Raw genomic sequence first — 15,617 nt, 5'->3', positions numbered from 1 at the left:
AACGCCTTCTGTCGACAGAGTTTCTGTCGACAGAGGTGTTATTGCATGTAAACTGTCCTTTGCGTCTACACTACCATGTCGACAAAGCAGCTTGCTTTGTCTACAGAACTCAATGTAGTCTAGACGCTCTTTGTCGACATAAGTTTTGTCGACAGTATCTGTCGACAAAACTTCTGTCGACAGAAGCCTGTAGTCTAGATGTACCCTAACAGTGCTTACCACCCACGCTCTGTAATGTTCTTTTCCTGGTTATCCATTTCAAATAAAAAAAATACAGAGTCCTGCAACTATCATGTACAGTTCAACTTCAACATTTGTCTATACATTTGTTTATGATTTACTAGACTATCATGTATAATTTTCTATTTTTTTTCCTAAACCTCTTTTTTCCCTCCACTTAGTTTCGAATGCCTGAATCTGCTGCGATAGTAGAAAAATTGGAAATTAATGGAACTCAGTTTTTGGTAAGTAATTAAAATATTTTCTCTGTTAGAACATCTTAGATAAGAAGTGTCTATGTAAAACTTTACAGCTGCAGAGTGTTCTGCTGACTTTTTTCATCCTACTAGAAAAACGGAAAGTTAGGGTATGTCTACCCTACCACGCTAGTGACAAAAAGAAAAAGGAACCATGGATGAGATTTGTAAGATCATCCGGGAGTAAAAGTAAAACAAAAGTGAAATGAGTGAAAGGGAACAGCTGATTGCATACTAGGGAAATTATGTATTCTCTTTAGCGTTTATCTTAATACTTCCCCAATTTTAGATGACCTTATTCTGCATTGTAGAAAACTTGGTAATATGTGAATGACCTGTGGAGTGCTACTAGGGGCATGCATTTCTAATGTTATACAAAAAAGAGTGGCAGATCTCACACATGACAGAAGATTCTTAGTGCTTTTATGTGCTTTTTAATTGAATTGTTCCACAGCACTGTCAACATGATAGGAAACCCGTAATAAATTAGACTCAAAACAGAATGAATTATGCCAGTCCTGTAAAAAATGAAGTGAAGTACAATAGCTTGTTAATAACAACAGCTATTGAGATCTAGTGGTTCATACATGTGACTAGGAATCAGAATTATTGTATCCAGAATCTGTCACTGTCTTCTTTTGAGACCTTTGGCAAGTCCCTTAACCTTTGAGCCTCAGTTTATCTGTCTGTAGAATAGGGATATTACCTATTCCGCTGGGGATGTTGAAGCCTTAATGAATTTTAAACTGCTTTAGCGCCTCAGATGAAAGGCACTATAGAAATAAAGGCCTCCAGTGGCTACAGAGCAAGCAAATAAAGCCCTCAATCAGGCTTGATTCCACCTAGCAGATAGCAGTGGGGCACAAACAAAAAATGATAAAATGCACTCAAGCATGAAGACAGTGCCACATCTTCTCAAGGCAACATGCGGGTGCACACAAGGTCACAGGCCGCCTCCCCAGATTTCTGTCAGGGTTCACACAAGAATGTGGCCTGCAGCAGCCTTTCAGCACTGTGCTGGAGGGAAGGGATGGGAGATGCCTCCAGCTGAAAAGGAGTCATGGTTGGGGTAGGGATGACTCGTATTTTTCCAGATGTCTTCTCTTCCCTCCGACCCCCCTCCTGGAAGTAGCTTGTCTCTTCCTGCCCACACAGTGTAGGAAGGTGCTAACACCTCCAAGCTGCTGCTGGCCACTGACATAACCCAGCCACCTCCTGTCCCCTGAGGAGTAGACAGTGTGGACAGGAGGGCATTAATTCTGAAGGATGCATTGAAAACCAGAACCCAGTGAAACAGATTGCAGGGGCTTCAGTGAACCCAGCCAGAGAGGTGGCTCAGTGGGGTGGGTGCCTAAAGGTCAAAGAAGCCCTGTACTCCCTGTGGGCAAGATCTAGGGTGGAGGCAGCATGTGAAGAGGGTGCTAAATGCCCCTGCCTGAGAACCTCCAGAGTCAAGGCACAAACAGGCTGGAAATAGCTTCCTCCCCACCTCTCCAGAGCTTAGCTGAGGGGTGTAGAAGCTTCCCCATGCTAGTGCTGTGTGGGGCATTGGCACATGAAGGCTTGGCTCCTCCTGGCCAGCACTCTGGGTTAGAGGATTTTGAGCTTTCCCTGGATGCTGAACCAGCCAGAGGCAGTTGGGGGAAGGAAGGAGCCCATAAGCCAAGCTGTTGGTGAGCTAAATGATCCAACACAGCACCGGGAGCAAGACACACCCTACTCAGGGGAATACGGAGGAGCAGTGGGGCCAGGGTGAGGGGTGAACAGGCACAGCAGAGAGAGGACAGTGAGAGGGGAAGCATGTAAAGGGTCAATAGGTGGGAAGCAGAGGTGACATCTAACTGGCCATTGCCTGCCCACCCCCACCAGCCACTGCAGCAGGCAGACATTGCTGGTTGGAAACAGGGCAGAGGGGAGCCTACTGAGCTGGCACACAGCAGGGACTGCACTGATGGAGCAGCAGGGGGGAGGCTGGCCCCAAATACTGCAGCTTTACCCAACCACCAGCCTTGCACACTCACCCCCATCATCAGCCATGGGAACCCCAACACTCACCGCTAGTGGGTGGGCAGCTGATGAGAAAAGATCTGGCTAGTAGTAGGACCCACAAGTGCTAGGGAGAGGGGAAAGAGAATATACAGGCCAATTTGTCTTTTTTTTTTAAGTGGAGACATCTGCAGGAGGGCTTTAACAGGACATCTGGTCACCCTATCAAGTTGTATAATATGCTTCCTTCAGGGGTATGAAGGACTAGCTCAGGTGTGACTTCTCAGTTGTTCTTCATAACATCAGATTTCATTTCAAAAACTGACCAAGGATCCTAAAACAATCTCTCTGATGTCTGAAATGAAATGGAACAAGAGGTGCTGCCTTAGATGCCAAGCCAACAGCATTAACTATATCACTATGCAAGGCATGCAAGAATAGAGCTGTAATATCCTATTACAGAGATTTACACCAAAGGTGGGAAAGATATTTTAAGTTGCAAAGGCCATTAATAAATGTAACTGGGTTTCAGTGAAGGTGTCATTGAGGTTTTTTGGAGAGAGGCTCAGCTTCAAAATGTTGTCAAGTGCTGTGGGAAATTATTGTGTAACTGAGATTACTCAGTAACAAAACAAAGTGTGTGTATGTGTTGCAGGATGTGACATGTGGCCTGCATTTTTCTAGAAAATGAGCAGAATGAACTTGGCAACATGGAAGGCCTAGTTGAAGTTTAGAATGCTAGAAGCCTGGATATACATTCCATATAACCACATAACATGCTGTAAAGTGTCCACAACACCTTAAGTCATTTTTTCTGGTTTCAGACAGGAAATATAGTAGTGTAATTAACATTCAGATTCAGCAGATATGTTTATTTCCTTGAACATTTTTCACCCATCTTAGTTTTCAGTAGTAATCAGACAATTATTTCTATAGCAATATTCATTTCTATTTTACAGACTAACACACACTGTTTCAGACTGCTCTTTTATAGGAAACAACATTACATAGATTTTCAAGAAATTTAGAAATAAATAACACTGGCCTTACATTTCTGTGAAGCTTAAATACCACACATAGACATAGCCTTATATACTGCACTGGGAAGGTTTGGTGACGAAAGTGCTGTCAACATGCAAAAGTAGCCAAATTGAAAACCAGTCAAACCGATTTTTTTGCCTCCCATTGTTGACATTTCATGGCCACATTGCTAACTCCTCTCTCGATAGATAGAGTAAAGCAATGTGGGTAAGCATCCCACAGTGCACTGTTATAGGAAGGTAGGAAGACAGATCTGCTCTGTGAGCTCTCTGTGCAGAGGAATGTCAAAGCGGCACAGCAGTCTCTCCAGCCCTCCCCCTGCAGAAGCAGTCTCCCTGCTGCTGTGTTCCTAGTGCAGGGTTGGACAGGAGTAGTCCAATAATTTCTTCATTGTTTGTTCCCCAAATGGAGCAGCTCACTCAACCATCAGATACTTCCCAGATACTTGAAAGGGGAGGGGTACATGCCTGCAAGTCAGCAAAGAAAAAAACTGAGCAGAGCCATCAGGGTAGGTACTGTGGGATACAGATGAAAGACAGTTCTTTCAACAAAACGAACAGCAGAGTCTACACCAGGGGTGGCCAAGCCGCGGCTCTTCTCCCCCAAGTGAAAGCACAGTCTAGACGTGGTTTAAAAAAAACCCCTTTCTAAAGAACCCATACTCCTGAAAAAATAAGTACGGGTTCTTTTGAAAAGGGGTGGGTTTTTTTTTCAAAAGAACCACGTCTAGGCTGAGCTTTCACTTTCGAAAAATGCTTTTACGAAAAAGCACTTGGATGTGAATATGCAAATGAAGCATGGGATATTTAAATACGTGCTTCATTTGCACTTTTGATTTGCCTCATTTACATTCCTCTTTCGACACAGGAATGTAGTTTAGATGTGCTCCCAGGGTGTGTCTACACTGCAACACTATACCAGAGTATCCCAAAATGTCTATTCCATGTCTTAACAGCAAGCCCGTTATTTCAGGCTTGCTGTTCTGATATCCCTGTAAACCTCATTCTACGAGGAGTAAAGGACGTTTCGGAATAGCGCTTTATTTCGAAATTTAGCACTGTGTAGACAGTGCCAAATGACAAAATAAGCTATTTCAAAATAGCATTGAAGTAAGATACACCATTTGAGCTACACAAATTGTGTATCTTAGTTTGAGTTACAGTGCTGTGTAGACATACTTCTAGCATGTGTCTAGACTAGTGCTATTTCAGGATACTTCCAATATCCTGAAATAGCTATTCCAGGTCTTTTAAAGAAGACTGTTAATTTGAAATGGCTTTCAAAATAACGGGCTTGCTATTGCGACATCCCTGTAAACCTCGTTCCATGATGATTAAGGCATATTTCGAAATACACTCAAAATACCCTACGCAAATTGTTTAGCTTAGCTTATTTTGAGCTATGGGTGCAATGTAGATGCACTCTTAGGGTATGTCTAGACTACAGAGCTTTTCCGGGATAAGTTCTGCTGTGTTCAAGGAACGCATCTGCTTTTCCAAAAAAATATTTGGAAAAGCAGACACTTTTTTTGGCATCCCTGTAAACCTCATTCTACGAGGAAGAAGAGATGTTACGAAAGAGGGTTTTTTCCTGACATTTGGCCCCTGACATTTGTAGACGGGCCAAATGTCAGAAAATCTTCTTTCAGAAGAAAAGCAGAAAAAGATATGCAAATTGCACTTTGCAATTTGCGTATCTCTTTCTGACTTTTCTTTGTAGCGTAGACACAGCCTTAGAGCGCTTTGCCTCTTTTGGTGCTATTTTCTAATGTAATGATTTTGCAGTTGGAATTTGGAAAAGAAGGATCTGAGAACTGTGACTTGAACTTAGTAACTGAATTCTAAAAAAGGTCGATTTATGGTGCTACTATTGTCACAATGAATTAGATATTTAGGGGAGAAAATCTGAAACTAACAAAGAGGTTATATTGATTCTGAATATTCTTCACATTAAATATTTTCATATTTGTTTCCTATTTGGGGCTTTTTGAGATTTGGTATTTAGAACTTGAGGTATAAGGACTATTGGGTACTTTTTCTACAATTATACACCAACATTTACTTTTGTATAAGTAAGTTACTGTGGCCCTGAGATGCTGTAACTTATGCCAGAGGCTGGGCTATGGAGATGGAGAAACCCACACTCCCAGCCTATGTGTCAAGCACATTTGAGCTGGACTTGAGCATTTGTTCCTTAGCATTCAGTAACAGAAATAGAATTAAGATGAGGGGATGAGAAATTGTATGGCAGGCTGGGTAGGGAAGGCTAGGGGAGGCTGTGTCTCCCTAAACAGGCATGTCCTGGCCTCCAGCCCACTTCCTTTCAACCCCCCTACACACACCCTCTCAGCCCCTCCTACTCTCTGACCACCACCACCCAGGTTTCTCCTTCTCTCTGACCACTGTGTCAGATCCCCAACCTCCTATTCAGCCCCCTTACTTCCCATCCCCAACCATGCCACCCAGAGCACTGGGGCAGGCTGTGCTCCAGCTGCACTGTCCAGCCAGAGCTCAGAGCCGTGCTGCCTGGAGCACTGAGGCAAGCTGTGCGGCAAGCAAACCACCTGGGTGCTGGGGAAGCTAAGGTTGTGGGAGAGCGGAGACGGGAGAACAAGAAACACTCAGCTAACCACTCACCTGTGACCTCTGCTACATTAGACAAAAAATACTCTTCAATGTATTTGATATGGGGGAAACACTGAAAGAGCATTGTCAAAATTTACCACTAAGTCTTGTGCTGGCTGCAGCACAAGCCAGAAAGGAAGGGCTAAACATAGCTATGGGTGATTGTGGTGTGTTAATAGTTGTCACACTTCAGTTTTGACTAGTGAGCTGTTTTCTCACTTGTTGAGTACTTAAAATGTTGAAAACCACATTTCCCAACCAATATTTACTATTGTTTTTCCTGATCAAAAAGGCATAGCACAGAAGGCAATCACAAATATCTTCATTGCTACATTTCAGGGGTATTCAGGCTTTTCCTATAACATGGATTATGTCTTAATAGAGATTGTCTTATGGACTCATCCGCCCTCCCTTTTGCAATTGCAGCAATTACACACATGGGGAAAATGCCATTAGTAAAGCAAAAACAATTAGGAGTCCTGTGACACCTCAGATTTATTATAATCTTTCATGGGTAAAACCCACTTCATCAGATGAATTGGGGTAAAAGTTACAGAAGCAGGGATATATAGAAGGAACAGGTTGCTTGTGTTAATGAAGCAAATCAAGTCAGGGTAGAAGTGGGTCATTCACAGTATTTGCTGTGGAGATGTGAATATCCAGAGAAGTGAAATTGTATTTGTAATGTGTTAACCAGTTCAGATCCTTATTCAATCCTAAATTAATAGTGTTGAATTTGCAAATGAAAGGGCATTTATTTATCTTTAGCTGCATAATATGATAGATGAAATTCCCTTGGAAGAAATTTAAACAGGCCATCACATTTTGCTCATTTCACTGCCTCTTTACATCTTTTCTGTTCTGTTGCTCTCTCTCAGCTCTCATGCACATTCCACTGTCACCTATGTCTATACTGCACCTCTTTTGCACAAAAGCTTATACAAATGAAGTGCAGATTATCATTTGCATCATTTGCATAATTAATTAGGGACTGCTTTTGTGCAAAACCCCCCTCTTGTGCAACAGCCATTCTGCCTGAAAAAATGAGGAAGAATGGCTCTTACACAAGAGGGGGGGTTTGCCCAAAAAGGAGCCACCTACCCAGCTCCTTTTTGTGCAAAAGCCTCTTGGCAAAAGCGGCCCCTAATTAATTATGCAAATGAAGTGTGGCAATATGCTAATCTGAACTTCATTTGCATACGCTTTTACGCAAGAGAGGTGTAGTATACACATAGTCCCAGATGCCCTCTCTTCCCTTCTCTCCGCACATGCTTCCCCATGGTCCTCTCTGCCTCCTCCAAGTTAGACATGCTTCCCTGAAATGCTGCCCAGTCATCTCCTTCTCTTCCCTCCCCCTCAGCCCATTGGATACTCCAGTCTTTGAAGAAATTGTGATACTCATGCTCAGGGGATCTACCCTGGTTTACACCAGCTGATGATGAACCCAGCTCTGAAAGCAATAACACTGCTCTACAGCCAAAATGCTTCTGAAATAAATGTAGTCAAACTAATTCTGTACTAATTCTGGGTCACTGAGAACGAAAACGATGCTTAAAATTGTTGATTGGCTTTAGTTTTCAAGATATGCTATTGGGTCAGTATATACGACCCTTGACTTGCGAATGGTGGAGGATAAGTGAGTTATAAAGGGAAGGGATCTCAATTTAAACCAGAAATGACTAAAATACATCTTTGACTGGATCTATGAATAAATCTATGACTGGGTTTGGACAGTACTTGCTTTTTAGGCAAAACAATGAATGATGCAATCTGAAGTTGGTATTGCGTCATACATGATATGAATTGCATCATGTTATTCCTAGAACTCATGGATGATTCAGTCATAACAAAGCTTACATCACTCTGCTGAACAAATTGCCCTATATCAGCTCTAGAAATCATACAGTGTCGTGCTCTCTTAGTTGTCAGAGTTTGATTTTGCAAAAGGACACATTTCTGTTTAGCCAAAGTGAGCAGAGATGCCTCGTACTTGAGTGAACAGTGCAGATAACTTCTGCTATGTTTGTGGTGAAGTGACTTTTGCATCACAAAAGCGCAGCATAACCACTATGGTTAAGAAAGCCTACCACCTTTATTTTGGCTGCAAAATTCGAGATCAGGACAAGAGGTGGGCCCCGCACATATGCTGCAACACTTGTGCAACAAATCTTCGCCAGTGGTTGAACAGGAAAAGGAAATCTATGCCTTTTGCAGTGCCAATGATTTGGAGAGAGCCAACAGATCATGCCAGCAATTGTTACTTCTGCATGGTGCCTCCAGTTGGGAAAGGTGTGTCAAAGAAGAAAAAGTGGACTGTGCATTATCCAAACATTCCATCAGTGGACTGTGCATTATCCAAACATTCCAGTACCCCAAGGAGAAGGACTGCCGGTTCCTGATGCACCAGAATCATTCTCACTTGAGTCAGATGAGGAAGAGGAAGAGGATGAAACTTCTGTTCCTGAACGATCGATGTCACAGGACCCACACTTTCTCCCATCCTCCTCCTCTGAACCACACCTCATAACACAAGGTGAACTGAATGACCTTGTCAGAGATTTGGAACTACCCAAGAGTAAGGCAGAGCTGTTGGGCTCCAGACTACAGCAGTGGAATCTCCTGGCAGGTGATGTTAGGGTTTTCATGTTCCGTGACCGTCAAAAGGATCTTGTCCCATTCTTCTTCATGGAAGGTGATCTTGTAGCCTGCAACAACATAGATGATGTGATGGCAGCCCTCAACATCGTTCACAATCCAGATGAGTGGAGACTGTTCATTGATTCATCGAAGACGAATCTTACAGCTGTTTTGCTGCATAATGGCAATGTTTTGCCATCAATTCCAGTTGGTCATGCAGTCCATATGAAGGAAACCTATGACAACATGAAATAACTTTTGAGGTGCATAAACTATGACCAACATCAGTGGCAGCTTTGTGGTGATTTGAAGGTTGTTGCTCTCTTGCTTGGTCTGCAGACTGGATACACAAAGTACTGCTGTTTTCTCTGTGAATGGCATAGCTGTGCAAGAGATTCCCACTACATCAAGATAGATTGGTCACTCCGACAGTCATTGGAGCATGGGAGGAAAAGTGTTCAGCATCCACCACTTGTTGAATCAAGGAAGATTTTGTTACCACCCTTACACATCAAGCTGGGTCTAATGAAGAACTTTGTCCAGGCCATGGGCAAAACACAAGCAGCTCTCAAGTACCTCCATGGAAAATTTCCAAGGTTAAGTGAAGCTAAGATAAAGGAAGGTGTCTTTGTTGGTCCTCAGATTCGTGAACTTCTTTGAGATGATGCATTTGACCATGCACTGCGTGGCAAGGAAAAGACGGCATGGAAAGCCTTCCAGTTAGTGGCAATAAAATTTTCTCGGAAACAACAAGGCAGACAACTACAGGTTGTTGGTGGAAAACCTCCTCAAGGCATACAAAAGCCTTGGTTGCAACATGTCACTAAAGATACATTTTTTGCTCTCTCATCTAGACTTTTTTCCACCGAATTGCGGAGCAGTGAGCGACGAGCACGGCGAGCGATTTCACCAGGATATTGCAACAATGGAGAAACGCTATCAGGGCAAATGGAGCCCATCAATGCTTGCAGACTATTGCTGGACAGTGACAAGAGATGCTCCATTTAATGAATACAAGAGACAAGCCAAGAAGTTCCGAGTAGACACTGAATAGGACTAAACTATGTACATAATAGTTTTTTGCCTTTTGTTTCATAATAAATTTTATTTATATAACCCTTTTGCTGATTTTTAAAGTGTTACATAAACAGGACAGGTGAAATATTATCATGTAAAGCAACCATAAACACATGAAAAAACCTAGGTTTACAATTTATGATTATAACTCTACTATCTACACAATATACATAGACGTAAAATGTAAAAACTTAAATATCTTGGAAACAGTAGCCAATCAGTTGGTTTAATTGTCATATTTGAATTCAGCACATCAAAATACATAATAAATAGCACATTTTATCTCTGAAGCAGACGACTTCTAAAAAATTGTAGACCAGTGTAATATGCACTCTTGTGATCAGTTCAGAAAGAAGAAAATGACTGGGGAATGTAATCAGGAAAGAAGGCAAAGTGGTGTTATTGTACTGTAACTGAAACATAGAGGATGATTTTTCAAGTGATTTTAAGGTCTGGGTAAATAGGAAAACATTTTATGATAGCAAATGCATTCAGCTATCAATCACCTTCAATTAAATAGGAGGGTAAAAGGACAATGTGTATTCATATTTCTTCAACAAAACATAAGGAATGTGCACAAGTGTACAAGTAAACTGCATAGTTATCTTTATTCTTCTCCAAAAGGCAGAAACAGAAGGTAGATTACTTGCTGAACTCTACTATACCATCAAGTCAACACCATTTCACTGTGCCATTCAAGAATGCAATAATAAACTGATAGCAGAAAAATAACCTCATTCTTAAGGCTGTCAAGAAAATAGTAGCTCAACATACAAAGTCAAGCATTATTAGCACCTGAAACCCATAAAAAGTTATTTTGATTTATTTTCCTGCTAGATATTTTCAGATATCCCAAGAAGCTGGTTAGTACATTGTCTAATGCTCCCGACCTTGCAATGTAGTCCAGTAACAACAAATCCTGAGACAATGCTGAACTATCCATTGAAGGACTGGGAACTTAATTTTTCCTGTGACGGCAACAAACGTCTGCTATTATTCTAACTATTGCTACCCAAAAATGGTTTAAATATTCATTTTGTTTATTCTTATGAAGTGACTGTGAATTAAAGGAAGTGCTTGTCTGCATTCCAGTCCTTGAAATCGCTGATACAAAATAATCCAAGAAAATTCTATCTGTCAAATCCTTCATAATTACATTAAATATGGATTAAAGAAATATTCTTTGAAGCTGAATCCTTTGGTGTTACAGCTAACAGATAGTTTTAGATCATGTTGAAAATTAAAATATTTTTAAAAGTCCTTCAGGTTTTATGGAGGTGTCAAAGAAATGTGCAAGGGACTTTGAGAGGTGGCAGGAACTTTAAAAGTGATGGTATCACAGATTCCAAACTTAAGTTTATCAGAACTGAATGTCACAATGGAAAAGCCCACACATTCTTAGTATTTTCAATTTTGAACTAACACCTGCTTATTGCTCTACCCAGGCATTCTCACCTGCTTAACAATACTAAACAGTAGTGATATGAATACAGCAACTCATAGCCTATTAAAAGAAGATGGCAAGCATTTCAAGAGTGACTTTTGATTTGCAGCAACTCCATTTTTGGCACTTGGATGCTCATCCCTTCCTGAAAACCAGGCAACATTAAAATGTCTCAGCTTGGGCACCCAAAAAAAACAAATTGTCCAAAATCACTAGTCAGTTTTGAAAACCTCAGCCAGAAACTTTCATCACAGTTTAATTGTCACACCTCATCTGCTATGCATTTTAGAAGTCTTCCCCATGAGTCCTTGTAACACCATAATATCAGTCATTCTATATTAATCTAGTTTCTTCCAATACAAGGCTATATATTTCTAATTGTCTAATTTTTTTTTCTGCTTGAAGATCCAGAGGAATACAGGAAACCAATAATGCAAGTTTTTTGAGAGAGTAAAGATAATTTTTCATTTCCCATTTAATGTTATTATTGTGTATATGCAATATTTGAAATTTTAAATAACAAATTATGGAAAGCAAGGGCATGTCACGTGTGAGTTACATTGTCTGATACATTATTTGAGGAACTGATGTGAAGATTTTGAGCAGCTTCTTTGGGAGATCAGCAGATAATATTCCACAAAATTCTCACCCAACCATGGGGCATTTTTAGAAAAACAACTTCTCTTCCTGCCAATTACTTTCTTTCCTATAAGGAATAGTGGGTGAGATTCCCTGGTACATCTTGGTTACTTTGTGCAGTGGGAGGAGCATGCGAAGGGCCCAAAGGATCACAAGTCACTTCCTAAAACACCAGGGGGAGGGGCTAGCAGCCAGAGACAGAAGAGAAGAGGCAGGGCCAGAACCTCTCGTCTTCCCATCATGCTGCTAAACTGCCAGCCATGCTGCCTCCCTGTGAAACACCATCCTTCCAATTCTAGCTAATAACAGCATATTTGCATTAGGAAATCATTGGATTGCAAGACCAGCATGAGTTTTTACAGGTGGAGGAACGGGAACAGTACTAACTGTAAGTGATATGATCAACATTAAAATAACATTTTCATTTAACATGTTGTGCCTAATATTTTGTCAAATAACCCCAATGTGACTATAACTGAAGGAAATCTCTTATATACAAAGTAAACAAACTGATATCACAGTACTTCGTGGAAATCAGTTCTCCCACTTTGTTTACAGTGTATACCCTTCTGCATGCTCTGCCAAAGGATGTACATACTAGTTCCTGCAGCAGCAGAACTGACACAGAAGCTAAAAATGAACCAGCAGCAAACAGGTGTGTACATGGAGAGGAAGGGACAGAGGACCAGAGCATTCCTGGTTTTGTTTTTCTTCAGACTCACATAAAAATGCTTCTAAACAAAGAGGAAAGCAGAAAGTGCCTTAACATTATCGTTGAGCATCCTCTCTCAGGAAATCTCTTTTAAAATGAGTAAAAAATGTAAGATGACAGTATCCCTTTAAAGAGACTGGATTAGCAGATTGCCCAGAAATAATGCAGTCATCATCATAACTGTCCTGAAGATAGGCCTTTAGATATCACCACAGTGTAATATGTAGGACTGTCTTCTGGGAGACTGACAGTTCTCAACAAGTCAGTGTTGCATGGCAGAGGGTCTCTGCCTAAACTTCATCCAGACATTACTGGGGCCTGATATACACTAGACCAAGCAGGTCAGCTTAAGGGACACTATCTAGCTACTAAAAATGAGTAGATGGATTCGGCTAACCTTAAGCCAAGCTGCTGCAGCATCTACACATGCTTCCATCAGCTTCCCTTACACCTTGCAGAATGAGGGGTACAGGATCCAGCTGGGCTGCCCTCAGTGTTTGATTGGGGGGGTCTACACTAGACCCACTAAATCAAATGCTAGAAGACCAATCTCCAGAAAGTCAATCATCTCTTTAGTGTAGACATGCCCTGAAAGTGTAAAAGCAATATGAAAGGTTTACTCCAGCACTGGGAGCCATATGAAGACTCCATTCAGCCCGGTAGCTTATTTCCTTAAAGCTGTTTTGAAACAAACCTGATTAAAAAGAAAATAAATAAAATGGTTGCAGAGGGACATTTTCCATTCCTAACTTCAGTTTTCTCTTCATGTTATACATCAGGTAGAGGAAGATGGATCTAATTAGCCAATTCCTCCAGTAGATTTTAATTACTTCAGATCACAGAGAATAAATGCAGGTGCCCTATCGCAGGGCTTGAGAGAAAAGAAGAACTCATGGTCACACTAGAGAAATATTGTTATAATGAAAGATATAAATGGCTGCCATCAAGAAGATATCTGATCTATAAATAATCACAGACTTGATTAAAGCTAATGAGTATGCAAAGCACTTTTCACGTTAAATGAAAGGAACAATCAAATGTTTTTATACACAGAGGTAGCTGGAAACACAGGAGCCTATCATCCAAGGCACTGGGGCCACATGATGAACCTTGGGCAGGATTAAGCCATGTGATCTGAGAGGTTTGCTTAGGACTAGCAGCAAATGCAGGGTTAGAGGTTTATTTAACAAACTGGGTGTTTGTTTGGGGACAAAACTGGCAGAGGAGAGAAATAGCCTTGAGCAGACATGGCCCTAGAAGGGAGCGGAGACATTTCTTCTTGAGCACAGAACTGACTAGAAAGGCAGACTTGGAAACTGTGAGCAAGAAAACAGCCTGCTGCTATTTGATTCCTACTATGTTCACGGAAATTGGGTTTTGTACATTCTTTGTAAATAAATAGGATTGAACCAAAGTAATGCCTTACTCTAGCATCAGTTTTTTTCTAACAGAAACACTACTTTGAGACCCCAAATGTTGGCTGTTGTGGGCCCACAGGCATGCAGAAGGATCAGCTCACCACAAGTATGTGTCCTCATGACTGGGAATAGGGTGTAGCTGTTCTTTCCTCTTTAGTTCCTCCAGCTGATTCACTCAGTCCCATGGTGGTTTGCATCTTCTTATGACTTTGCCCATCAACTATGTCACCTTTTACCTGACTACTTTCCTGATTACCTAAGAATCCAACAAATAATAATTCCAAATAATAACTACAAAAGGTGTTTGTCCCCAATTCTGAGCTCCAGAATCTCCATACCCCCTCTCTCAGGGTATATCTACACTACAGCATTATTTTGAAATAGCTTAATTTGGAAACAGTTATTTCAAAATAGCTTATTTCGAAATAACGTGTCTACACACAAAATGCATTTCAAAATTGCTTTTGGCTATTTCAAAATAGCGCATCCACACTGAGGGTACATCTAAACTACCTGCCTCCGTCGACGGAGGCACGTAGATTAGCCAGATCGGCAGAGGGAAATGAAGCCGCGATTAAAATAATCGCGGCTTCATTTAAATTTAAATGGCTGCCCCGCTCTGCCGATCAGCTGTTTGTTGGCAGATCGGGGCAGTCTGGACGCGACGCGCCGACAAAGAAGCCTTTCTTGATCGGCACAGGTAAACCTGGTTTCATGAGGCATACCTGTGCCGATCAAGAAAGGCTTCTTTGTCAGCGCGTCGCGTCCAGACTGCCCCGATCTGCCGACAAACAGCTGATTGGCAGAGCGGGGCAGCCATTTAAATTTAAATGAAGCCGCGATTATTTTAATCGCGGCTTCATTTCCCTCTGCCGATCTGGCTAATCTACATGCCTCCGTCGACGGAGGCATGTAGTTTAGACACACCCTAAGTGGACACTGAATCGCATTTAAGGCCGGCCGGAACCAGGTCCAGCAAGGCATCAGGTCAGGAGTTACTTTGTGTGGCTGCTGCCTAAGGCTATCTGAGGCCTGTGCTTAAAGGGACCCGCCCTGGACAGACAGTTCTCAGGTTTCCCTGCTTGTTTGCCTACCTCGATGAGGGACAGCAAAGCATTTTGTCTCTGCGTGCTCTGGTTGCCCTCACTTGGGACACCACAGCACTCTGCAATATGGCGCCAGAGCTGCCCCTGGGAACTCTGGTGCTTCTCATGAATGTGTTGCTGTGAGCCTGGCTGCACTTTCTGCAGGCTGCGATCCTGGAGGTCCTTTGGGGGGCTGTCAGTATCAAGGAGGCCCTGTGGGAGTGCTTCCACCCTGAGGAGCACTAAGAGCCTTCCTGGTCTGCCCCACTGGGGGCTTGTGCCTCATTCCTCCCTCACATCCTTCCACTTACCCCTCTCTAACCCCTCTTCCTGATGTAAAATAAAATACATGTATTTTCATGAACACAAACTCTCTTTATTTAACCAAACTGAGGGGGGGGGGGAGTAAAACTCTGGTGAGACTGGAGAAAGGAGGCAGGAGAGGAGAAGAGAGAGGGTGGGAGAGGGGAGGGGGCAA

General features: G+C 42.0%; 1 protein-coding gene across 7 annotated transcripts in view; it reads left to right on the top strand.

Moving 5' to 3' along the window:
* Positions 1–15,617, top strand: part of BLNK (B cell linker) — a 185,186-nt gene that overhangs the window by 15,012 nt on the left and 154,557 nt on the right. For 6 of the 7 annotated variants that reach the window (XM_025179749.2, XM_075935201.1, XM_006113160.3 and 3 more), the window contains one exon: positions 402–464. In XM_025179749.2, the coding sequence (XP_025035534.2) occupies positions 402–464 (63 nt within the window). Of the gene's footprint in view, positions 1–401; positions 465–12,282; positions 12,313–15,617 lie in introns of those variants that run through there. The other variant, XM_075935205.1, reaches the window with a different exon arrangement.

This window comes from Pelodiscus sinensis, chromosome 8 (assembly GCF_049634645.1).
Source record: "Pelodiscus sinensis isolate JC-2024 chromosome 8, ASM4963464v1, whole genome shotgun sequence".
Classification (NCBI taxonomy): Eukaryota; Metazoa; Chordata; order Testudines; family Trionychidae; genus Pelodiscus; species Pelodiscus sinensis.
The sequence above is the reverse complement of the archived record's forward strand: the minus strand, read 5'-3'. Positions and strand labels throughout refer to the sequence as shown.